At 34.5% G+C, this 25,828-nt stretch overlaps 1 protein-coding gene across 2 annotated transcripts in view; it reads left to right on the top strand.

Moving 5' to 3' along the window:
* Scn3a (sodium voltage-gated channel alpha subunit 3) overlaps nt 1–25,828 on the top strand; it is an 82,045-nt gene that overhangs the window by 48,804 nt on the left and 7,413 nt on the right. For both annotated transcript variants that reach the window (XM_047544858.1, XM_047544859.1), the window contains exons 17-24: nt 4,802–4,922; nt 6,043–6,197; nt 6,907–7,080; nt 18,524–18,646; nt 21,748–22,020; nt 22,853–22,906; nt 23,729–23,866; nt 25,124–25,228. In XM_047544858.1, coding sequence (XP_047400814.1) covers nt 4,802–4,922; nt 6,043–6,197; nt 6,907–7,080; nt 18,524–18,646; nt 21,748–22,020; nt 22,853–22,906; nt 23,729–23,866; nt 25,124–25,228 — 1,143 coding nt within the window. The remainder of the gene's footprint in view (nt 1–4,801; nt 4,923–6,042; nt 6,198–6,906; nt 7,081–18,523; nt 18,647–21,747; nt 22,021–22,852; nt 22,907–23,728; nt 23,867–25,123; nt 25,229–25,828) is intronic.

Here is a 25,828-nt window from a genome sequence, read left to right as displayed (position 1 = left end):
AAGGCAAAACCAAATGGTGGCAGTTTATATTTTTAACCATTTGGTAAGTGGTCAGAAAAATAGAGATATTGATTTTTGCCATTGTTTCTGCCTTAGACAAGCAACCAATTGGCTGGTTTCAACAGAATGGCTGCCTGTTTTGCAAGTGAAATATGATAAGTCAAGATATGGGTATGCATATCCAAAGATCAGACTAAGGCCCTAATAGTATGTGTGATCAAAAGACTTTCCTCTTCTACTAGTTAGACAAAATCCAGAATATTTTGAGAGAAACGGCTAGATTTTTAAAGGCAATCTGTAATGGCTGAATCTTTTGTCTCTTGAATCATGCAGCAGTTTGTGAGAGTCAAACATTTGAGAGCTGACTGAAAATAAATGAAATGTGAGCGCATTTCAGTGGAAGTAGGCCAGTTGCTAACATTCTCTTCTCTCTCTGAAAGATGAATTTCATTATTTAATTTGATAAAAATCCAAGCATAATATTCATCACAAGGGGGAATTTCTATATAAGGTCATGTGATCTGAGAGGGTGAGAAAATGGTCTCATGGCCTTTTTAGTTGTGAATTCTGTCATGTTTTAATGTTGAGATAACCCATTCCTCTGAGTGGTACTTGTGGCAAACTTCTTGAACACTTCATATTCAGGTACCATGTCTTTGAGTACATGGTTCTTGGATCAGTGAGCAGCTTCCACAGCATTGCGCCGGGCTTCTGCTACAGCCAGGCATGTTTTCTGTGGCTGAATTAGGCCTGGAGAATGTTGCATCTCAAAACCTGCTTTCCAGCGTGCATTTGTAGAGCCTAAGTTATCATCCCTCTGTAGACTCAGTAGTTTCTACAAGGGATGGAGGAATCTAACCTTTAAATGCCATAAAATATTAGAGGGCTTAGGGAGAAAATAGTACAAGAAAACAAGTTTGGGCTTGTACTATGTGGTTTTATATGGAAGCTTTTTGTTGTTATGCCTATATTCACAATTCTATTTTAACTACTTCAGAACAACTACTAATTTTAGTTATTCAGTTTAGTCATTGAGTTCCTTAATGTGGTAAATTTCATTTCAGGTTTCTTTGCTTTTTTGTATCATTATAGTATCACAGCTATGGCAATATAAAGAAAGTAAGTTATTCTTTGTACTTAATTATCAGTTATTTGCTTTTAAATCAGTTACATGCCTTTATATGAACTTGGGAGTCATTTTTGGTGTGGCTATGATAAGATTATAACAAAATACCCTCCACTATAGTATGAATGCTAAAGTGTTAATGTTTAGATTAGAAAAATGTGTGGAATTAGTACTGATTGCTACTATGTCAATGTTAAGAATAGAAAATGCTTCAATAATTTTCAATTAGTAATTTAAAAATACAACAGTAAACTTTTATGTAAGCAGTGATTAAAGTATAACAAGCAGTATATTGGTCACTTGATGTAATTTAATAACTCAGTTCAAGCTTTAATTTATTAATGTAAGTAAACTTACAACTTTGGACATTTTTTAATTGTTTAGTATTTTTATAACTTCATAGAATAAAATATACATACTTCCTTTAATAAAAATGTAGCCTTGGAGTTGAAAAAACAATGTAATAGCATTTCTAACTGAAATGAAAACATCACTGAGTCTAATTCTCCATCTCAGAAGAGCTGATTCTATGTCAGCCTTCATGGGAAAGGAAGCCTCACATGAGCCCTTGCTAGGGAAATGAGCTCTTGCCTACTGTCTTCCAGACTTTGGCTCAACCCCCTTCCATCCCCCTCCCCCAGCCACTGAACTTTCCTTGGAGAGCCTTCCAGAGCCTAAGTTTGAAGCTATACTTATAATCAGAAAAAAAAAAAACTTCCTGAATAACAGCAAAATGATTCACTGTATAAATGGGTCCTGCTTCTTGGAGAAGAGCAGAATGGGGGCAAGGCCTTTCTCTTGTCTGTTTTCAAAAGACACGCTGTGCCTCATAATGCCAGGCAAATAGAAGTGAATTAACTGAAAACTGTTTCTCTCTACTTTAAGATGTTTGAATACATAACCTCCAAAGCTATTTAGGATATCAAGATTATTTACATCCAAACACGTTAGCCACATTCACAAAGGTTTAAAATCTGAAGACTACCAATAACAAAATACATTCAGAGGTTCCTAACTTGATAAACAGCTGATTTGATCACATTCAAGTTAATGGCTCTTGTTACTTGTGCTATGAAGCACTGTTTTAGATAATTATTTTTATTTAAATATCAGGAACCTGTAGACTATATGACAGACAATTATAATATGAAAAATTAAACATCTCACCATTAGATTGCCAGTTATAGTACCAATTTTGTTACAAAAATGGAAAATGAAGGGTGAGTATATTTTCTAAAGTTTTCAAGTTGGAAAGAATTTGTGTGTGTGTGTGTATGCATATAATACTTATTACTTTATTCCTTCTTTATTGAATGTCAAGGCTTTAGAGAAACATTTTGGAAATATGTTTTTAACAGTAAAGTATTAATTAAATAATTTCTATTCAATAATAAAATTCATTTTCTAGTACAATTACATGGAGTTCTATTATAGTCGTGACTGCATTATACTTTATCAAAAAGGACAGATGAAATTATGTAAACATTTTAATTCTCTTCATAAAAGTAATATAAAAATGCATTCAGGCATTCATTTATTAACTCCTCATGAAACTTTTTGATGTCTATTATATTGGTTATATACTAGATCTTTTGATACATAATATTTGCGTGTACTTGGTATAAATATTTGGTCAAAGACCAAAACTACAATGGGCTACGTGTACTACAAAATTTAGCACAGACAAATCATACAAGGAAGAAAGACTTCAAGAAGGTTGTGGACCATGACCAAGTTCAGAAGACATTTTTGAGTTTGGATTAGTCCAGAGGAAGAAGATGAATGAATCATGAACCTTTTTATAAATAACTTCAAGATAACTTGATTTCTTACTGGTGTTATTTATTCAGTGGCTATTATTGCTATTGCTCCTCAAAAACCAACATGCCCAACTTATAAATCATCAGTGAAATTGGGAAGGATGTTAGTTACTGAAACCAAGCAATCATCGGTATTTTCTTGATCACCCAGTGGCCACTACACCTGTACCCAGTAGTAGCTTTCCTAGGCCTTTCCTAGAAGAATAAAGATGCCCTGGCTGTACAAAGCGGAAAAATCCCAGGAGAACAAAGTAGGTCTTGACTTTCCCATGTTTCCAAAAAGCAGAGGAATTTAATGGTAAAAAAGTTTCATGTTATAACAATCCTAAGAACTATCAGTCAAAAATGATGACCTAGCTTCTCTTTTTAGCATACTCCAGACTAGGAAGTACTGCCTTATGGAGTTATATTTTGATTTAAGAGTCATTTCCATAATATATTTACTTGGATGTAGTTAGTGTCACCTTCAAAATCACACCACAGAAAGTAAACTCTTCAACTTCAGTTTACATCATGAAATAATAAACCACATTAGCATTATGAGTTAAATAAATCAGGAATTTTGAGGCAGATTTTCTCCTATATGATTTGTGTTTAGGGAGTCATTTGGGTCTTTTAAAAATAGCCCATTTGTGTACAATGAATCAAAATACATTGTGCTGTCATGTATGTATTAAAATAAATAATAATTTAAATAAAAAACACACTACCTCTTTCAGAAGACTAGGACAGAGTGACCTAACACTTAGCTGCTGAAGTTAATGTTGAAACCATTAACGTATCCATGAGTTATTCTTTCATCCTAAAAGCTTCTCATTACCTCAGTTGGGCTGTGTGTCATGTCTTTGTGCTGGTTTTCATAAAACATTGCACATTCATAATGTCTTCCCAAGCGATCTCAGAAAACATTAGATATTTATTCTTGTCACATTAAAGTGACTCTTCTAGCCATTTGGCATGTCACAATGATTTAAAGGAAAAATTCACACCCTGATCAAATGTTGAATTCAGAATGGACTTCTAATGAAAGTCTATACAGATCCTAGACAATGCCATTTATGAAGAAATTTCCATTTCATTTAGAATTCTTTGGCAAGTGTTGAATTCATTTATGCAGTTCAAAAAGAGAGAGAGAGAGAGAGAGAGGGAGAGAGAGAGAGAGAGAGAGAGAGAGAGAGATCCATCATTCTTTGCTAGTAAAGTAGGGATAAAATTATGTAAGCCAGAGAAAAATATAGCTCAAAGTTGAAATGTAATGACTATGACTAATGTTAATGTACTGCCCTTCCTTTCTAAAATTACAGAAACATGGACAGTACTGAAATTTTCCATCTGAAGAGGTGGAAGTTGTGATTTGATTTGACACATTTTAATTAATAGAATCATTAGCAGATGTCAGTATATCAAACTTTTATCAAACTCTTCTTGGTTTGGCTAGAGTATTAATGTTAACAAGTAATATAATATGGTATTTAAATACAAAGTGAGCTCACAAAACAAGTTAATCAGTATAACCTCTCCTTACCAAACCATCCCCATTAAATGCTATGTCTATTTTTCTCTTCCTTCCTTCCTTCCTTCTTTCCTTCCTTTCTTTTTCTTTCTTTTCTCTCTCTCTCTCTCTCTCTCTCTCTCTCTCTCTCTTTTCTTTCTTCTGTCTGAATTAGGTCAGTAGTCACATTGTTTTGAATAGTAGGACTTCAATTATGTTAAACTATTTGTAAATAACTATCTGTAGCATTAGTAGAATCAAATGCAATCATTAGTAGTTTTTTACACTCTGACAGAACATTAACTAATTAGATGAATAAAAAGGGAGAAAATTCATATCTTTGAAATGGGATTATGTTTCCAGAAATTAAATGCAACCAGCTCATCTGAAGGAAGCACAGTTGATGTTGCTCCACCCCGTGAAGGTGAACAAGCTGAAATTGAACCCGAGGAAGACCTTAAACCAGAAGCTTGTTTCACTGAAGGTAAACAAACTCTAAGGTCTCCCCTCCTTCCTTATAGAGACTGAACATACCTCATTTGAAGGAAATATTTTAAAGAAATATTGAAGTCATGTTCATCTATTTTCCTCTCCTCTTCCAAAAACAGTTAAATCTGTCGATATTTCTAGAGTATACTATAGCAGAGACTATGCCTGAACAAATAAGAGGATGTGAAATGAGATTTTGTCATTGTTGTCCTTCCCATCCTTCAGAAAACTGGCCCTGTGAGATAAATGGCATTCTGCAATGTCATGTCACTGATATTGCAGTCCCTTCAGAATGCGTTGGCAATGGTTAACTTACAGATGTCTCAATAATCACATCTCATGCCTTACAGTTTCAAATGCGGCTAATTTGTGCTCTGACCAGAGCTGTTTGGGGATGTAGCTGTGTTTTAGAGCCTGGGCAGGGTGAGCTATATTTGTTCTCACAACAACCAGCGTAGTGTCTTGCATACAAATCAATACTTATTGATTCATTGCGATTGGATTAATCTGATGAGTAGAAGTTCAGAGTTAAAGCATAACGGTGGGTAGAACTTAGAAAAAAATATGAAATCCAGGAAGAAGACAAAGGAATAGAGATGCTGACTGACAAGATGAGTCCTAGATGTGACGAAGAAAAGCACTGAGGCTGAAATATATTAGTTTGAGAAAACTGACATTGGCGGATGCCTGGGAAGACAGTGGGATTTTCCATGCATGAAAAAAAGAGAGTGAAATTCCAGGATCACATGAAAATATAAATAAACATCTTGAACATGTAGTTTTGTCCAACCTGAGAAATGTGCCCAGAACCTATTTCCTTCAATGGCCTTAAGACAAAGAGATCCCGTTGAGTGTTGAAGAATGAAAACAGTTTTAGTCAAGCAATATGGTAAAGTTGTTTCTTGAATTCTAAGTACCTCACTGAAAATATAAAGTCTGTAAATGATTCATATATAAGAAGGGATGTTGACCATTACTAGGAAATGGAGCAACCAGTTACCCTATAAAAAAATGAACTGAGACTAGGGTAGGAAGTGATCAAGAAAGTTTATTTGTTCCTGTTTAAGATTAAAATATATATTTTTTTACTTACAGTATTTAATGTTTCCTTTTAGGATGTATTAAAAAGTTTCCCTTTTGTCAAGTAAGTACAGAAGAAGGCAAAGGAAAAATCTGGTGGAATCTTCGGAAAACATGCTACAGCATTGTTGAGCACAACTGGTTTGAAACTTTCATTGTCTTCATGATACTTCTCAGTAGTGGTGCTTTGGTAAGTAAAAAGCATATTGACAAGAATCAGGTTCTAGTGAATTTGCATGTTCTCTAAAATACCAGAAGCATAGACTGTGTTCAAGAGTCAAAAGTGGAGGAAGAGTTATGCCTTGCAGACCTGGGCACCAAGAGTTTAATTATGCAAAATTCCATTCCAAACAAATCAGAACCATGAATCAGCCAGATGGAATTTCTGCTCTGGTGTTTATCTGACAGATGTTTTCCTCACTGATAAACCATTTAGAGATATTTTGTGGCAAACACCATCCAGTTATCCCTAATAATAATTTTAACATTTAGGAACTAAGTATATTTGGCTTTCATTAACGAATCAACTCATTCTTCCAATATACACTAGATCATTTAGGGAATCATAAAAATTAAAGTTGGAATAAGTCAATTCTGTCTCCTAATAATAGAACCTCAGGTTATTTTCTGAGTTCATGTTATTCATTAAAAGCATGTTTTTGTAGCTGTAATTGAGGTAGATCCTTTAGTGTGAGAAGCAGGAATAAAAGCCCACAGGAAATCATTAAAGAGGTAGACATTTTCCCACCTTTTTCCCAAGTTAGTTTTAGCCTTTAGAGTTTATCTGATGTTCAATGCTTGTGATATTAGTCAATACTTCACAAATTGTTGCTTCATACTAAATTATACTAAGCAATTTTGCAAGTATTTAAGGTAAATGAAGTATTCTTGCTTCACAGGCTTTTGAAGATATATATATTGAACAGCGAAAAACTATCAAAACCATGCTAGAATATGCTGACAAGGTCTTTACTTATATATTCATTCTGGAAATGCTTCTCAAATGGGTAGCTTATGGATTTCAAACATATTTCACTAATGCCTGGTGCTGGCTGGATTTCTTGATCGTTGATGTAAGTATCCTGAATGATTATTATGAGATTATGTTTAAAAGAGCCAAGTTTGACATTACATCTATATCTAAGATTAAAACCTTGGCACTGAAAAATCATTTTCACTAATGCTGACACAATTGTACAGGTTTTTAAAACTATGATAAATTAAAAAACGAGGAATATCTCACACATGAAAGTAGAGGAAGTTCCCAAAATATAGACAGTAGTAAGGAAAAACTCAGAGAGGGTTATTATATATTATGACAGCTAGCTCTTTTTCCTTTTTTTCTGAAAGTTAAAGACCTCAAGGTAAAGAACAGCTACACAATCTGATAATTGACATCTAAGCACTTAGCTTATTAACAGCTCAATTAAAAAAAATCTCCAGGAGGCAAAGTCAAGACAGATTTGGGGCCATCAATTGTGGGAATTGTGCTCTAAGCCCTTATTAGAGTACATGTGACTAGATAATGTTAAATTAACCCATTTACTGTGTCCTTTCAGCCACATACCCACAGAGACAACAAAATGTGTTTCCATTTTTAAATCAGTAGTTAGATATACCAGTAGCTAATCAGATATTTACCATGCAAAGGGTTAGGTGTGTGTCTGCTCTAAATCTGATTATGCTGGGTGAGTCGTCATAGGAACATGGCAATTATGGAATCTATCTGATTTGAAACCTTTTTTTTATTCCAAATGATAGAGAGGCACAGGTGGAAAATGACAGTTATCTGCTTCTTCGTGGTCTGGGATATTCCATTGCATAAGGCTTCACAGTCTCCCAACAAAGCAAGGTGCTTCATACACTGTCTCTAGCTGTTTCCTAGCCATCATAGAACACTTATTTTTAGCTCTAACACTTGCCAATATAAATCAATGCCTGCCATATGTGTGCATTCATTCTTTTTATCAGTTTTGACAAGTCTGGGTCTATCTGATTCTACTCTTTCCTCTCACACATATTATACTCATAACTCTATAACCAAAATATATTTAACCCTTTGAATTCATAAGAAATCAGCTGCTGGACTGGGGCTATAGCTCAGTTGGGTAGAGTGCTTGCCTTACATACATAGGCCATGGGTTCAATCCCCAGCACCACCAAAAAAAAAAAAAAAAAAAAAAAAAAGAAAGGGAAAAAGAAAAAAAAGAAATGAGCTGCCAAGTCACTTTTAATAAAGCATAAATGACCTATAATTTCCATGCCTGGCTGTTCATGAATAATAGTGGTGAATCTAAATATTATCCAGAAAAGCTGTCCTTAAAAGGAGGTTCAGTATTCTCATATTTTATAGCTAAGATAGGTCTTAAAGAGTGTCTAGACTTTATTCTAGATATCAGGAAACGAAGCCTCAGTTTAAATAATTTTCCTGAAATAACACAACTAATAAAGCTGACACTGGTGTCCATGTTTCCTAATTCTCAATTCAGTTTTCATTTTTCTCCCATTAGATTTCCAGTCTAACTGATCTAATATAAACATATTAGGTAAATGTTAGGTGCATGTGCGTGCATGTGCGTGCGTGTGTGTGTGTGTGTGTGTGTGTGTGTGTGTGTGTGTGTGAATGATACCGGCTTTGGATTTAACATGTGTAATCATTTTCTCCCTGCAATAAGGGAATACCAGGTACATTCAATAATCCCCACTAGTTCAAGATTTTGTCATGTATGTAGATCATGTGCAAAGATTTCAAAATGTGATAGAACCTCTCAGAAAAAAGTACACATAAAGGTTTTGAAAGTGCAAATAAAATATCTTAAAATGGCTTCATAATCCACAGGGTACATTCCTGGAACTAAAGCCAACAACTACAAAAACCTAGAATGAACCAACAACAACAAAAAAATTCCTTTAAATGTATTTTTCAAAAAAAATACCTGCTTGAGACAGGTATCTATGTAAAAAATGTAGCCCTTTTAATCCCCTACTTAAAAGTAAAACTAGATTGTAGTGAAATCTTTCTTACTTCCTAAAACTTATTCATGTAATCAGTCAACATGTCTGAGTGCTTAATAATAAGCACCCTATCCTTTTCCAGACTGGAGATATGAAGAAAACCGGGCAAGCTCTAATAGAACTTACTTACGCTCTATAGGGTTGGAAGTGGAGGAAGATAACAGCAAATACGTAAATAAATAAAACCTAACAATTAGATTACTGCTTGAAATAAAATAGGGTGATGGGATAGGAAGTGATTGTAGGGTGGGGAACAGGAGAACAGAGTCAAACCATATCCTGAAGGTGTCTCTGGAGACGATTTAGGTAGAGGAGGTCATAAAATACCTTGGCTTTGAAGTGGGAGGAGCTGATGACATTCAAGAGACAGAAGGAAAAATGGTGCTCTTGTGTGTGATAAAACATGAGTGAAAGTCAAAGAAACTGAATTATAAAAGGTGCATGGAGGCCGTAGCAAGAAGTTCAAGTCTTATTGTAATGTATTGTATATTGTATAGATTATGTAATTTATTACATATTAATTAAATTACATGGGAAACTCTCAGGACCAGATAAGCAGAGATTTAATCTACTCTTTTAAAATGATCATATTTGGAGAAAGGAAAGCAAAGAGTAGTAGAAGCAGAGACACCAATTGTTTTAATAATCCAGGAAAGAGACGATTTTGTCTTAAATAAGGTGAAGAGGTTTACTAATGAACTTGATGGGTGGAGTGAAGAGAAGGAGGGGACTCAAAGAATAGATTTTCTTTCACTTTGAACAAATGGGTAAAAGGTAGAAACGTCACCTGGGGTGGAATATCAGAAAGCAGGTTTGGCGGGGTAGTTGGATAGTGGGTGGGAAAGAGATGCATTAAATTCGAGATGCTAAGACATTCAAAAGGAGGTGTTCAATTACACACAAGTCTAGAACTCAAGAGAGAAACCAGGACCTGACTATGAATTTAGGGTTCATCAGGATATAGATAGCATTTGACACTAGGAATCTGTATTAGCCCTCCTAGACAGAGCCTGCAGATTAACAAGGACATCCAGAACCAACCTGTGGGGCCACATTAACACTTAAAAGTTGGGCAAAGAAGAAAGAGAGAGTAAATTAGACTGAGAAGTCCTAGTTAGATGCCTGGTGTCACAGAAGCTCAGAGAAAATAGTAGGATTTTATCAAAGGAAGAGAGAACTTTTTTCCAAAGGCCGCAGGAAGGTCAAACAATGTCAGTACAGAAAATCGACACTTGGATTTGGCAAAATGAAGATCATTGCTGTTGTGGAGTTTCATAGAAGTGAAGGGAATAGAATGGTGATTGGAAAGACAGAGAAAAGAACAGAGACAAAGAAGTGAACGACAAGTGTGGTAATAATCTTTGGAGTCCAGAAGGACAACCTAATCCATGCCTCTGCCATAATATTGTACTAGATGGACTACTTTTACTGTGTCTGTATAATTCTTTTTTTATTATCCAGAAGTCAAAAATATATTATTTTCATAAAACCTCAAATATGCTGAACTATTCTAGAATTCTGCAAACCATATTCTATAGGTGCTATTAGCCACACAATGAACTAAATACATGATTTAATTAATATTTATTTGAAATTTGTTGGAAACAATCAAATTTCTTGTCCTTATGGAGTTTTACTTAAGTGTCATCTTTCAGAAAATTAAGTTGAGCATCTATCATAACAACTTTAAATTTGGTTTTAAACTGTCCTAAGATGCTGATGTATTCAAAACAAACTCCATACTCAACCAGCATGAACTATTTATTGCACACAGGGGTTCCAGTTTATACACAGCACAGCAGGGCGGTGAGGCAGAAATGAGATGTTTTGCTGCAGGTTGCTGGGGAACTCTTCCTGCCTGTTCCAGGGCTCCTTAGATTCCTGTTGGTTGTTCTGTTGATGTGACCAGCAGAAGAACGGGGACACTTTCGGATCCTAATGCGTATTTCCAACTGCCAGCAACCTCTGGAATCTAATGGTTCCTGCCTTAATTCTTGACATCCCAGAATCCTCAATGATGAAGCTATATTATTGTAGTAGTAGATTTCCTGACCTTTTAAAGCCCTTATCGTGGGAATGCACTCATGAAGAGCCTAACCTAATAATAATGAAAAGTGCTAACCCTGATTTAATGCTGTGTACAGGGGCTACTAAAAAACATTTCACATACGTTAACTCATCTAATCTTCAGAGTTCTATGTGTTGGAAATGATAATTATTCTCGTTTTGCAAATGGGAGAGCTAAGGCAAAAATAAGCTAAGTTGCTTGCCCAAGTTAATATATCTAGTGTCTAAGCTGGATTTTGTACTCAAGCAGGCTATCTCTAATGACTGTGCTTCTAACCTTCACTTTACAAACCTCATTATCAATATCTCCTTTAATTATAAATTATTTATCAGTCCTTTTAACAATACTATGATGTGTCTTATTACAATCACTATTTTGCTACAGGTTTTTTTTTAATCTCTATCTTGTACATTTAGAAATTTAATCAAGTTAAGAGGTGATAGAGTTACCTCTGTCTAGCACTGTGCTCTTTGCTCCATATTTGACAAGAGAAACAGATCCTCTTGATTTATTGTGTTCATCTAGTTACAGAGTTCCCACATTACAATTTTAAACATGGTTGCTGGTAAGTGGTGATGAGTGGGAACACTGAGATGGTGCCCTGCTCACATGTACACACTTCCTTAAAGTAACACTAGAGCTTGTAGGGAGAGAATTAAAAGTAAAAGAACATTGGGGTAAAGGAACTGAATAAATATAAATTATTATTACATATCAATTCTGATCTCTCTCCAGACATACTTCCATGTGAACAGTCTAATGTCTGGTTTGACTTTCCCTATAGATATTTCCTAGAAGTACTGATTCACTTTGTGCATTATTTTGAAAAATTTAAATCTTCCAGTATTATTAATTTATGATAAGAAAAAATTCTTATTGTTCTGGCTTAAAAAGTCAATACAATTAATTTAACTGTAAACTTCTATACCTCATTTTTGAAAGAAATGACTTTCAGCACTAGAGACTTTCAGTCTTCTATGATAGTCCTTTCTTAAACTCTAACTTTCTAATCTCTAACCTTCTTAAACTCCAACATTTCTAATTGCTTCCTAGATAATACCCACTACTACTCCTTCTATCTCCTATGACCCCCCTCGCATCATGCATTTATTCCTGAATCTCCTGTGAACAGGGAATGTTGGTGGTATAGTGGTGAAACTGAGTCGGTCGTCTTCAGCCTGTCTCTCTTTCACCCCTCACAGATTAATAAGCAAGGTGTCCATGTCACCAACTAACAAATGAGTTGGGGGTCTGGTTGCTCTTTTTGAACACTACATCAACACTACTCTGACCAACTGGATCAAGCAGTGACTTACAGTTGTTCTCCCTGCCTCAGTTCATGACCTCATCAAATATCTCCTTTTGGAAGACCCACATGGTCCTTTCCCTTCTTAAAGGCCTTCCCATGGGGTGTGGCTCATCATCCAGGATTCTAAGTATTGACAGTAAAGATGGATAAAGATTTTTATTTTTAATGAAAGCTAACTCTTTACTAAGATATACATTGATCTGTCTTTGATAGATCTTGATTTATTTATCTTCCCAACAAATTATGGGATAACAAAATTGTTATCCCAATTTTTTAGATGAAGAAAATGAAGCACAGAGAAGTCACTAGCTGTTAAGTTTCAATATAACATAAATATATTATGTAAAATGTCAAAAACAACTTTTCTTTGCAGAAAAATAAATCTGAGGATAGGTTTGTAATTTCATACTCCATAAACAGAAGTAACTGTGCTCAATAAAGATAAGACAAGCATTTCCAGTATTTTTCTGGTGATGTGCTTGATTGAAGATGATGTCCATTAAGAAAAACACTGTGATGTGTCTTTTAAGCAGAAAAATGTATAGTAAGATTTTCCCTTAACCCTCTTGAAATTAATGAATTAAGAATTTCAGACAAGGAAATAAATTTAGTGAGATAACCTGATTCAAAGTTCTCATTTTAAAGCAAATAAACAAAAAATGGGGTTTAAAATGTTTATATGAAATTCCTGTGGAAATCATGGCATCTACAGGCCACATAGCAGTCTCCAATGATGCATCTGCCAGATTTTACCCATGTTTTCCCCAGGGATGAGCACTTAGGTCTACTTCCCACTACTGCATTGCACTATTGTAGTGCAATGACCAAGATGTTTACTTTCATAGAGTTCGTGAGCATTGCACACTTTGTAATCATGTACAAATTAAAGACCAACAAATAACTATAAAAACCTAAGACTATTTCTTATTATTTCTTATTTCTTATTTCAAGAGGGGGTGGCAAAGAGGGAAACCCTGAACTTCCATTTCTGACTCACATTGCACAGGAACTGCTCTGCCCTTCTCACAGCCACTGGAAACCTCCATTCCATACCTGCTGTATACATTATTCATCTCACCTGTCCAAAGTCCTCCATCTCCAGTAGCCCCAACGTCCCATATTCAAGAATCCTGTTTCTCATAACTACCTGAACCCTAGGAGCAAACTAGCCGGAAATAGGACCACTCTGGAGTAGAAGTGAGGAGGTGTGCACCTAGCAGTCTGAGGTTCCAGGTGCCCTTGATCTAAGAAATATTGAATTAATTAAATGAGCATGCTCTTCAAATCCTTTGGTACTGTGAATGGGAAAACATCAAATATCAGACATCAAATATCCAACCACAATGTGAATTATGGTTTCTTGGTTCTGATCTCTATTGCAGGTATAGATTCTACCACTAGCTGTGAAGACATATTTATTCTGCTCTCTTGTAGCACTGGAGAGTGGTAGGTGAAGGGACTCAAGAGGGTCCAGCTTCCCTGGACACAGACTTTCAATGGGTTCTGTTTTCAACCCCATCCATTATCTACCTGTTCTCAAGCAATCTGGTGTCCCCAGGTCCAGAGAATTTCCAGTATTAATTGAAAATCTTTTATTTGCTTTTGCAGGCCCCTGGGTTTCTGTTGCTTTTCCTCTGATAAGAAAGTAGTCCTGGCTGTGCTTTCCATAATCCAGGATTTCTTCATCTTATCTCCTTGACATCTCTTCTTCCATCCCCCTTGCCTGTATTTCATTGTTTTCCTCCTGGTTGAATTTCATTCAGTAAGAAAAATAAGTAAATATGTTGTCCAAACATATAAAGTTCAGGTTTAAAAAGACTCTGTGTTTCACGCTTTGGTTAATGACTTTTTATTTACCGTTTTGTAGGAGCTCTTTTTACATTAAGGTGATTTCATACATTGTCTACATGTGACATGAATATTTTTCCTGGGTTTTTTTTGCCACATAAATTTTTTCAAATTGATTTATTTAAGTCCTCACTCCTTTTTTCTTCTTGGTTTTCTCCTGCATATGAAGATCCTCTAACTTCAGATTATTGAAAATATTACCTTACTTTTTCCATTCTTATATTTTTGAGGAGTTTAGTTTGTTTCTTTATGATTAGTTTTTATTTTATATTTTAATTTTTGTCTAATCTGGAAGTTTGGTGAAAGACTGCTCCAGTATAATTCTCCTCCAAAATTTTTTTAATTTACTTATCAGATGTATTGTTTCTCCTCTCATTTAAAATTCTACTCATATTCATATAGACTTTACTTTTTTGTTCATTTATTGTCTATTTACATAAAAACTTTAATTATTATAGATTTATGATTAATTCCATAATGCTGTGGAATTTGTCCTCTCTGTTATTTCTTTTAAACAATATTATTTTGTTATTCTTTTTTATATTTTTATTTGTTCTTTTTAGTTATACATCAGAGTAGAATCTATTTCTTATATTTTTACATTTTCTGTTATTCTTATGTTTGTATAGTTCAAAAATCTCCTATACAAACTTTTAGCAATGTAATAAGAAAAATACATTAGTGGACCACCTGAAATAATCATATTATTATTTATAGTAGTTTTTACTGATTCGTCTTGGATTTTTGAGGTCAACAATATGTATCTGCAAAAAAAAAAAAAAAAAAAAATGACCTCTCTTACTTTTCTGTTTCTTATAACTCATTTCTTTTTCCAAAAAGTGTTAAAGGATAATATGGGTGATGGGTATATTCTTTTATTCTGGACTTAATGGGAATGCTTCAGGATTTCACCATCAAAAATTATAAAATTTTAGACTGAAATATATCATAGAATATATGGAGTTGATATGTACTTTAATCTTTTAACTGCGTATACTGAACTTTAAATTTTTCTTTAGCCATTTTTAAAAGGAAACCATTTCCTTGCTTTGCTCATTAACTAGTTACAGGACTTCCAGGCTCTTCTTCAGAACCATTGATTCCTTCCTGTGTTATTTTTTTTTTTTCTCAGTCTCAGCTACCATAGGAAAAGTGTGAAAGACAACTACACTCTGAAACCTGCAGCATAGATATTTTCATAAATTTACTGGTCAGTGTAGTATGGTTCCCAGATTCATATAAAGTCATACTAAAAATCCAATTGTTGAAATGATTATTGTTAAACTTTGCATATGTTATCAAAGAAATCATTTTGTGTTTACCACAAGAGATGAAGATTAAGATGCTGCATATTGAAAGTTTGGGGACAAATTTCCTGATGTAAAAAAAAATGCTCTGAAATTGAAAACAGAAGACCTAAATTCCAATTTTATGTCTTTTCTTGGAGTAGGCCTTTGACCATTTTGAAACATACAAATAACGACTACAAAAGATCATTGTAAATTGTCCAGGGCCTTGCCAGTATAAAACATTAGCTTCAAACTTTAAGTATGCACACTGAAATCTTTGAAACTTTTGCAATAATCTACCTCTGCTTCTAAGAGATTTAAAATGTGTCATTTCAAAATTGGCTTTAAGGCATACTGATATTTTTACATTAGTTAATCCAATAGTAAAATGAGTTTCTGTCTTATACAACACGACACTTTGACTTAAGTCAAATGCAAACCAAAAAAATTATTTACATTATTGATGAGATTGTTATAATCTTATCAGAGTGATTTGCACAGGAAAATAAAACATTTTAAGCTACTTGATTAAACAAATTTATAGTGAATAGTCTCAAAAGTAGAAAATGCTTTTAAATTCCTGTTATTTTCCTAAACAATTAGAATATGCTACAATCCCATCACAGGTTTACCAGGAAGTCCAATGTTATGCAATTTTTTATCATCTCACCTTTGGAATTTTCAGAAACTCTTGGACATTGCAGCCTGGGAAAAAATGGTAGTAAGTTCTCCTGATTCTCATTGTATCAGGGCTGCCACTCTGGCACTTTGTTCTCTGAGCTATAAAGTCCATTAAAAGCAGCACTGTTTTGGATGGATGCAGTGGTGCACACCTCATAATCCCGGCAACTTGGAAGGGCAGCTGAGGCAGGAGAATCTCAAATTCAAGGCCAACCTCAGTGATTTAGCAAGATACTATCTGAAATAAAAAGAATTGGAGATGTAGCTTAGATGTAAATATCCCCTGGGTTCAATCCCCTGTATAGAAGAAGAAGCAGGTAAAAGAAAAATGTTTCACCTGGCTCACACCTACCCAGTTGCTCTGGAGGCAGGAGGATCCCAAGTTCAAGGTCAGCCTGAGCAAATTAGTGAGACACTGTCTCAAAAGAAATGATTAAAAAAAGGTTGGAGTTGTAGCTCAGTGGTAGAGCACTCCTGGGTTGAATCCTTAGTACAAAACCAATACAAAACAAAATAAAATCCCGAGGAGCACAGTTTCACTAATGTCCAACTTCTCAAACAGTCCCACCCCCATGCAGGGTAGTGACACACAAATGGTGCCTCCTGCCTTTGAACCTCTGTCTTCCTAACCTTCCAGCAGCTACTGGTTCTAGACATGATCTTTCTTTCAAAGCATGAGCTTCCATACTTTGGAATCTTTAGAAATTTGCAGCCACCCCCTTTCAAAACTCTCATCTTAAATAAATAACTTAGTTGGAAAGATGGAAGAAGTCTTCAGACAGTACCTCCAGGAATATAAAAAAGCTGTTAATGTCTCCTGAAGAAGAGTCCAGAACACAGAAACCTCTGAATTCTTTAACGATGTGTCCAATCTTTCTTGTCTTTTGTAGCAGCAAACTCAAGACAGAAATAAATAGCTCCATAAATTATTCTGTCACTGATCAAGTTCAACATTCAAGTCATTTATTATTCTGTTGAATTCTGTGAGATACATTCTAAATTAAACCATGAAGAAAAAGTGGTTCCTTTAGTCTTTAAAGACCATGTGCTTGTTTTGATGTCACCCCGGATACCACATATTCTTGAGCAGATCACTGATATCAACTTCCTTCACAAGATCGTTGAGAGAATTCACTTCGATTCATTTTCAACAGCTAATTTTTTTCACAGAATATTAAGCCCTTAATGACCTTAAATCATCCAAAAAATGCAGTGAACTAACTTTTCTCCAATGTGTCAAGAATAGCACTAGTTGCATGTTTCTTGCAAAAGCTGAGGAAAGGAACATTAAAATCATTTGTGTGTTCTGGGAGGATAAGCTTTTTATATGGTTGCAAAAGATTGAGATATACTTTTTAAGTTATATACTTTTGCTATACATTGAAATATACTTTGACCGTTTGAGTTCAAGTCTTCAATTCTACCTCGTATTCATTGTGATTATTGTTTTCCTTTTTCTTTTTCTTTTTCTTTTATTCTGTGTGTGTGTGTGTGTGTGTGTGTGTGTGTGTGTATGAGTAGTGCTCAACTTACTAATGCAAAGGTGATATTCTTGGAATTTGTTCATGTAAGCAAGAAATTATATTAAAACAAAAAGGTCCTCTATTCTGAAAATGACATGTCTTCTTTTATTTTCAAAATTTCATATATTTAAGTACAATTTAACAAATTTACAAATATCAGAAAGGTGTATGGCCACTTTAAATAATAGGTACTATATTCTTATCATCATAAATCTAGTACATAATTTAGATAGAAATTTTCCAGTAAAAATTTCCCCTTTTTATTTATCTCATACATAACCACTAAAGTATATTCAGTCGGACAATTTTAGGCATGTTAAGAAAAAGAGTGTTTCATCCCAGATAATAAAAAGTTTACATGAACTGCAAGGGAAGACAAGGTATCCAACCAATGGACTCTATTTTATGCAAATACCTCTAGAATGCATAGCCAGATGCTACATAATTTTGGGAGAGAAACATGACTGCTAATCAACTGAGAAAGGATCAATGGAAAATCTGTATTTTAAACTAAGCCTTCAATTATCATTGGCATAAACACAGGTTGTAAAGGGATCTATATCATGACATCCAGCAGGAGGAGTTTACAAATGTTTGTAAGAGTGGGCAAGTATTGCAGTTTCATTGATACACAGTAGTATGGGATGAAGTCAGCAGGTGAGATGATCCCACTGTGCAGAAGATAAAGGTTGCATGTCCAAACCTTCATTCAACATGGCATCCTGTGCCTTTAGTCAATGTGTTATTTATTGGTGGACTAATTAATAATTTTTCCTTTTGTAGGTTTCTTTGGTTAGTTTGGTAGCCAATGCTCTCGGCTACTCGGAACTTGGTGCCATCAAATCCCTCCGGACACTCAGAGCTTTAAGACCTCTAAGAGCCTTATCTCGATTTGAAGGCATGAGGGTAAGACTAAAGCTTTCTAAGATTCATATCAAAATTACATGTAGTCACTCATTTAGATTCAGAGGACTACCATCCTCTTCTGATATTTTTATCACAGAATTACAGAATTTGAGAGCATGAATCTTATGAGTACTAAGTCTAACCTCTTGAAACTGAAGTTTAGTTATACAGGTCCTCCAAAATTGTAGTAGAATCCAGGTTTGGGATCACAGTTCAAGGATATCATTTTCACATCCCAAAACTACCAGTTATCTCCTTTCATTGCCTACATGCTTTGAAATGACTGCTGACTGCTGATTTTAATCCTAGGATGGTTTTGGATTTTTTTTCTAATCTTTCACAATATTTAAGTTTGCTTCTTCAACAAGTACAGTTAAGGCTGTCTCTTCCTCTAGAGATAGCCTATACTCTCCCTTGAATGTATACTCCTTGCTTTATCTCCAAAGGCCTCTGTCTCTTGAGATTACCCCCTTTCTCCCTTGAATATACATCCATTCTCCTAAATAAACCTCTATGTCTTTGATTTAAAAAAAAAAAGTACTGGTATGAATCAAAGGCAAAATGTTTTCTGTGTGCTTTAACTCTTGAATCAACATTAGTAATAAAAATTGATGCTGGGCATGGTGTACATGTCTCTAATCCCAGCAACTCAGGAGGCTAAGACAGGAGGATCACAAGGTCAAGTTCAGCCTCAGCAATTGAGCAAGGCCTTTAGAAATTTAACGAGGTCCTGTCTCAAATAAATAAATAAGTAAATTTTAGAAAAGGGGTTGAGGATGTGGGTTAGCCTGTAAACACCACTGGGTTCAATTGCCAATACCAAGGGGAGAAAATTGTTATACATACAAGAAAACAACATAAATAGGAGACTCCAACAAAATCTGTACTTTCCAAGCTCCAAAGTAAGTTGTTAGGCTAATTTGCTAAGTATTTTAGACAACCCCAGGCTTGTTTTATAGCTCTAACTTCAAAGTAACATTTTCATTGAGGTTTACTTTTTCCATAGCACTTTCATTTTCCTCTCAGTTCTCTTCCTTAGTAGTTTAGATGTCATGCATCTAAACACAAAATACACATTTGCCACACCCCTCTCAGTACTATTCAGCTCAAAGGCGAGCTTTGTTTAATCTGGTTTGCAAATGCACACAGATATTGAATTTCTTCAAGGCCACAGACTTTTATGTTAGGAGGTGGTTTATTTCAGGCAATAAAAATGCTTCAGCCTTGACTACAAAATTTACTCATCAGAGAGAATGAAACCACTCTCCAGACTCTCTAGAAGCATTGTAAGCAAAAATCACTTGGCTTTTAAGTTTATTTCATTGCTACTGCTAACAAATTCATAAAAATTATTATACAATTTTCCATTTCTCAAAACAAACTTGTATTATTACTGACAAGACTTAGGCCTTCTACTTTCATGGTTTCATATCACTATTTCATTTCAGAAGGGAGGTAGCAATTGAAAAACTGAAAACTTATAAATATGCTTCAATCTGAGAATCATTTCATTAAAATATTTAATTCACTGATATGGAATAATTACCATTCCAACATTCAAATAAATGTATCATATGTTTATTTGAAGATAAGAGAATTTGTAGAGGCCTAGAGGTTATTTTACACAAACTTTAGCAAGAAACAACTGGGTATGTATAGGATATATGACCTAATTTAAAAGAGAAATGAAATTAAATTAGTACAGGAAATTTTCACAATTTTGCATTTCAGATTTTGATGTCAGCTTTAAATTCCTTGATATTGATTTCTAAAATGTTGATAGTATTTTTAAATGAAATAATGTCTTCATTTACTATAAACGTTTAACAAAATAGTCCAGCTTGAACTAGATTACATTAGATGATAAAAGTTACTTTTGAGCTCCTTAGAGATTTCAAAATACATTTTAATTTCCTCAGAATTTAATGAGGTGAAAGGTGATTGAATTTCCCTTTCACAAAATCAGTCAGATTGGTCTGATGAAAAAGCTTTGCACACTGAAGTGACCATTTAAAAGACCATGGAAGACAAGTGGGGACGTGTTCAATACATTCATGTTTATAGATGTCTCACCTCTTTTTCTAATTCAATATGTTTTTTAAATGGAGATTTGCCAATAGGAAACAAAAGGACCTTGTAAATTCCTAATTCTGTACTTCCTAAAATGTTACCTGATTTGAGGATACAGATTTAAGACATGTTTATTTGTAAAGGGTTTATTTATTCATTTTTTCAAATCATTATTCAATATTTAATAATCTGGATAATTAAAATGTATTGCTAAAAGATGATTATTTCTTCTGTTGGCATTTAATGAATTTTTTCCCTGCTTTTTTTCCCTAGCATACATTTTCTGACTCCATATTACTATATCAGGTTTTTGTTTATGTCTTTTCACATTTTGGTATATTTTACTTTCCTTAAATTCTTAGTCCTTCAGTTGTGTCACTGTTTTCCTTCATTGTTATGGTTTGGATATGAGATGTCCCCAGAAGCTCACGTGTGAGGCAATGCAAGAAGGTTCAGAGGAGAAATGATTGGGTTGGGAGAGTCTTAATCTAATCAGTGAATTAATCTCCTGATAGGGATTAACTGAGTGTTAACTGGAGGCAGGTGGGGTGTGACTGAAGAGAGTGGTAAATTTGGGGCATGGCTATGGGGTATATATTTTGTATCTGGAGAGTGGAGTTTGTCTCTCTCTCTGCTTCCTAACTACCATGAAGTGAGTTGCTTCCCTCTACCACCTTCTCCCACCATGATGTTTAGCCTCACATCAAGGCTGGAGGAATGGAGCCAGAGGTCAAAGAACCAAGACCTCTGAAACTGTGAGCTCTCAAATAAACACTTCCTCCTCTACAATTGTTCTGATCAGATCATTTGGTCACAGCAGTGAAAAAACTGACAAAAACATTTATCAAATACATACTAGTAAGTAATAGAAGAAACATCTTAGAACTAAAGTAATAATTCACCTACCTTGTTACTTAACTCCTTTCTAATATCCTTTTATAGTACTTTCAATAGTACATTCCATTTCATAAATGAAAGGAATGACTTCCACTTTAACCATTCATAAAGGGTCTTCTCATTTCCCCTTCTAGGTGGTGGTGAATGCTCTGGTGGGAGCCATTCCCTCAATTATGAATGTGCTGCTGGTTTGTCTCATCTTCTGGCTGATCTTTAGCATCATGGGTGTGAATCTATTTGCTGGCAAGTTCTACCACTGTGTTAACATGACAACAGGCAACATGTTTGAAGTTAGTGAAGTCAACAATTTGAGCGATTGTCAGGCTCTTGGCAAGCAAGCTCGGTGGAAAAATGTGAAAGTAAACTTTGACAATGTTGGTGCTGGCTATCTTGCCTTACTTCAAGTGGTAAGTGCTACTGTATGAGTTTTGACTACATTTTCAAAATATTTCAAGTAAGATAGTCTCTGATGTTCTTCGTTTGGGTGGTCAATATTTGACAGTGGCAAGTACATCATAAGATGATACTAAGTTGACTCTAAAGATGTTGTTGTTCACTATATTCCTTGTGTGCAACTTTTAGAATGTTTGCACATAATTTTAAATTTTTCCCTTTTTTAGTATTGAACACTACTCTCATTATTACTTTTCTTTAGCAATCATTGCCAAGAGTAATTTTATATTAAAATGATAATCTATAAATTGTAGTAGTGATAATTTAAATGTACAAATTATTAACCAGATAATTTATTATAGCAATGTCTAAATAAATGTGATTCTACTATGTGTGGAAATATAAATGTTATAGTATGGATTTCAAAATATGTACTGTGTTAATTTTTTTTTACTTAAATGACAGTATATTACCTAATCAATGATTAGTAAAAATGATTAAGTTCTGCTTAAACACAACCATGGGTTTGAATCATAAAGCTCATCTTTTGGTAAGAAAGTGATGTGAGACTGAGATGAAATTTTCATCAAGCAAGTCTCTACCTAAATTTTATTACAGAAAAAAATTAGAACATCTTCTAAGAGAAATAAGTTCAAGATTCTAAATACCAATATTTTTCCATTTAAATTTTATTTTTTAATTCAATTCATTTCAATCTGTTCATAAAAAATTTCATAATATTGTACCAAAAGTTATTTACAATAATACTTTCATATTTTCATCTGGTAAAATGTCATAGTCTTGGATGATGTTTTTATGTAAAACTCAAATATATGTTGTTTACAGGCCACATTTAAAGGCTGGATGGACATTATGTATGCAGCTGTTGATTCACGAGATGTAAGTGTTACTCAAATACTACCTGTTGATAGCTGCTAGCTGTTCCATGATACCTATCATTGATGATTTAACTGAGAGACCCAGAATTGTATGTTATATAAAATTAGAATATGTACCATTGCATGTAGAAATGGTCTTTTGAAGCCAGTATTCTATGATGGTTGATAAAGTAATATTTGGATGATATTTCGGTTAATATGTGTCTAATAATACATATCTGTAATGAAAGGATATCTAACTGCATGAATCATGAAACATCAAAACGACTGTAAGTGAGATTCCACCACTCTACAGTGACTGTCTCTTCCTGTTCCTGGAGAGTATAGGATAAACCAGCCTGTGAAGCAACTTCCAAGAATATGATGATACAGAAAAGCAAGCAAGTTTTTGGGAAATGCAATTTTGCCAATAGAAATAAAAATAATACCTCAGAACATAACTGTTTATGCTGTATTTCCCTCTTAGAAGTTGATGTTCTTCTATTAAAGATATATTTGAAAGAGGCAGCATTTCAAAAACCAAACTGAAAATATTGCCAAACATTATAATAAGACCAATAGGCTCAAAATGTTTGTCCTATTTATATCACTGTTATTTATGTTAAAGAACATGTTACATAAAGAATATGTTACATTGTATAAGACACAATGGGAAAAAGAAGATTCAAGAAAATTGGAAAATTGGAAAATTTTCATGCTAACTTGGAAAAAGAATTATTTTCTAAAATAGTATCTTAAGACAAGGTAAAAGTTGTTCTGTATCAAGTAACAACACTCACTACACTATTCAGTTTAAGTATTTAATATTTTCAATATTATTTAGGTTAAACTTCAACCCGTATATGAAGAAAATCTTTATATGTATTTATACTTTGTCATATTCATCATCTTTGGATCTTTCTTCACTCTGAATCTATTTATTGGTGTCATCATAGATAACTTCAACCAGCAGAAAAAAAAGATAAGTATTCCTCAACTTCTGCTTCTTGCCATTCTGAGTTTCCGTCTATTCTACAACCAAGTAACCAGGATACCCACAGTCATGACTGCCTCAGATTGTGTGTATTACTTTCAGTTTACTACATGTCAGCTAAGGTACAGTCCCAATCAGTGGCTCCCCTCCACTGCAGAGCTGCTATGGTGTCTTTCTTACCCAAAAGTGTGACCACTACTTCAGAACATCCTGGATCTCCTATTTGTCTTGTGGAGGCTTTTAGGAATTGCCTCCATGCAGTTTTCCGACCTCATCTCCTACATTTCATTCTCTGTATCTACTACTGTGCTACCCAGTCATTACCCACCCATAATGCCACCAGGACTTGCTACTCACACAGCTGACTTTTACTGACCTTTTCTGAACAAACCATGCCCTTGTATCTCCATGACTTTATTGTGGTATTTTCTCTTCTGGGGTCTTTGTGCAGCAAACTCTTACTTATCCTTTAAGGCCTAGTTTAAGGGCACCCTTCTGTGTAAAGCCTGTCTCTGAGTCCTTGAATTTATTGTTGACTCTGCAGTACACTTTTTTTTCAAAGCACTATATACCTTTCATCTGCGTTTTCAGTTTCCTGCCCTGGTCAGAAGCAAAACACTGTGTCTTTTTCTTTTTTGGTACTGGGAATTGAACCAAGGGGTGCTTAACCACTGAGCCACATCCCCAACCGGTTTTTATATTTTATTTGGATACACGGTCTCATTAAGTTGCTCAGGACCTAACTAAGTTGCTGAGGCTGGTTTTGAACTTGCGATTCTCCTGCCTCAGCCTCCTAAGTCACTGGAATTATAGGTGTGCACCATCAGGCCTGGCTAGGACACTGTGTCTTATATATCTATGTAATACTGATAGCCAATGCACCGCTTAGCACACAAAAAGACTTGAAAACAAATTGGTGAATAGGACAGTGAATCTGTCAACAGCGAAATGAACTAATAAAACATATTTTGTTTCATGAAAATATATTTGAGATCCTTAAGCCTCCTTCTAAACATAACATAATCAGTTAGGTCCTTGTGCTAATCAGAATTTTGTTTGCTTATAGGTTTTGCATACTATTAAAGTATCCCAAATTTCACATAAATATGAGAAGCAGAATAAATCTATATTTAGCAGGATAATATCTTTAAATTAAAAAAAAAAAGGAAGAATTGGAAATATTTTGGTAAAGGTGCTGTTGTAACACTTGTTGGGATTGTAACAAGTTTTGTACTGTGTCTTTACTTTGGAGGTCAAGATATCTTCATGACAGAAGAACAGAAAAAATATTACAATGCAATGAAGAAACTTGGATCCAAGAAACCTCAGAAACCCATTCCTCGGCCTGCAGTGAGAATTATTCATATTCTTTGAAATTCCAAAGCCATATTGCCATTTAATCTAATTGGATAGTGCTCTGGTTCAGAACTTTTGGGTGATGTCAGCAATGTATAGACCTAATTATAAAGTTTATATTGTAGCACAGTCTGCAATTGCTATGCTCAGTAACAACTACCAAGTTCTGAAAGTGAGAGAATAATGTTCTTTATCTTTTATAAATTGAAAACCTCCAGATCAGGGTTCCCACTATCTGATTTCAAAGCAAGCTTCACCCTTCTGCTGCCACCAAGCCACCCGGCTGCTGTTCATCTGATCTTAAGTGTTACTCTCACTTCCTTTTAAGTAGGTGGAGATTTCCAGGTATCTCATCCCACCTGCCAAGACTTCTCTCTATGCTCTTGGTTCTTTCATTCCTAAGACTAAAATATATTCCTACCCTATTATAATGGAATTACATCAAAATTGTTTGTTGTTTTACTACATACATCAAAAAAAAAAGGAAAAGCTTATTCAGAATGCATACTCTAGAGCTTCATGATAATGGAATGTTAAAAAGATGGGCTATGTTGGCAGAACCATATTCTAAGTCATCTCTCCTTAGAGATTAGT

Source organism: Sciurus carolinensis, chromosome 3 (genome assembly GCF_902686445.1).
Source record: "Sciurus carolinensis chromosome 3, mSciCar1.2, whole genome shotgun sequence".
NCBI lineage: Eukaryota > Metazoa > Chordata > Mammalia > Rodentia > Sciuridae > Sciurus > Sciurus carolinensis.
This window is presented reverse-complemented; position numbering and strand designations above follow the sequence as displayed.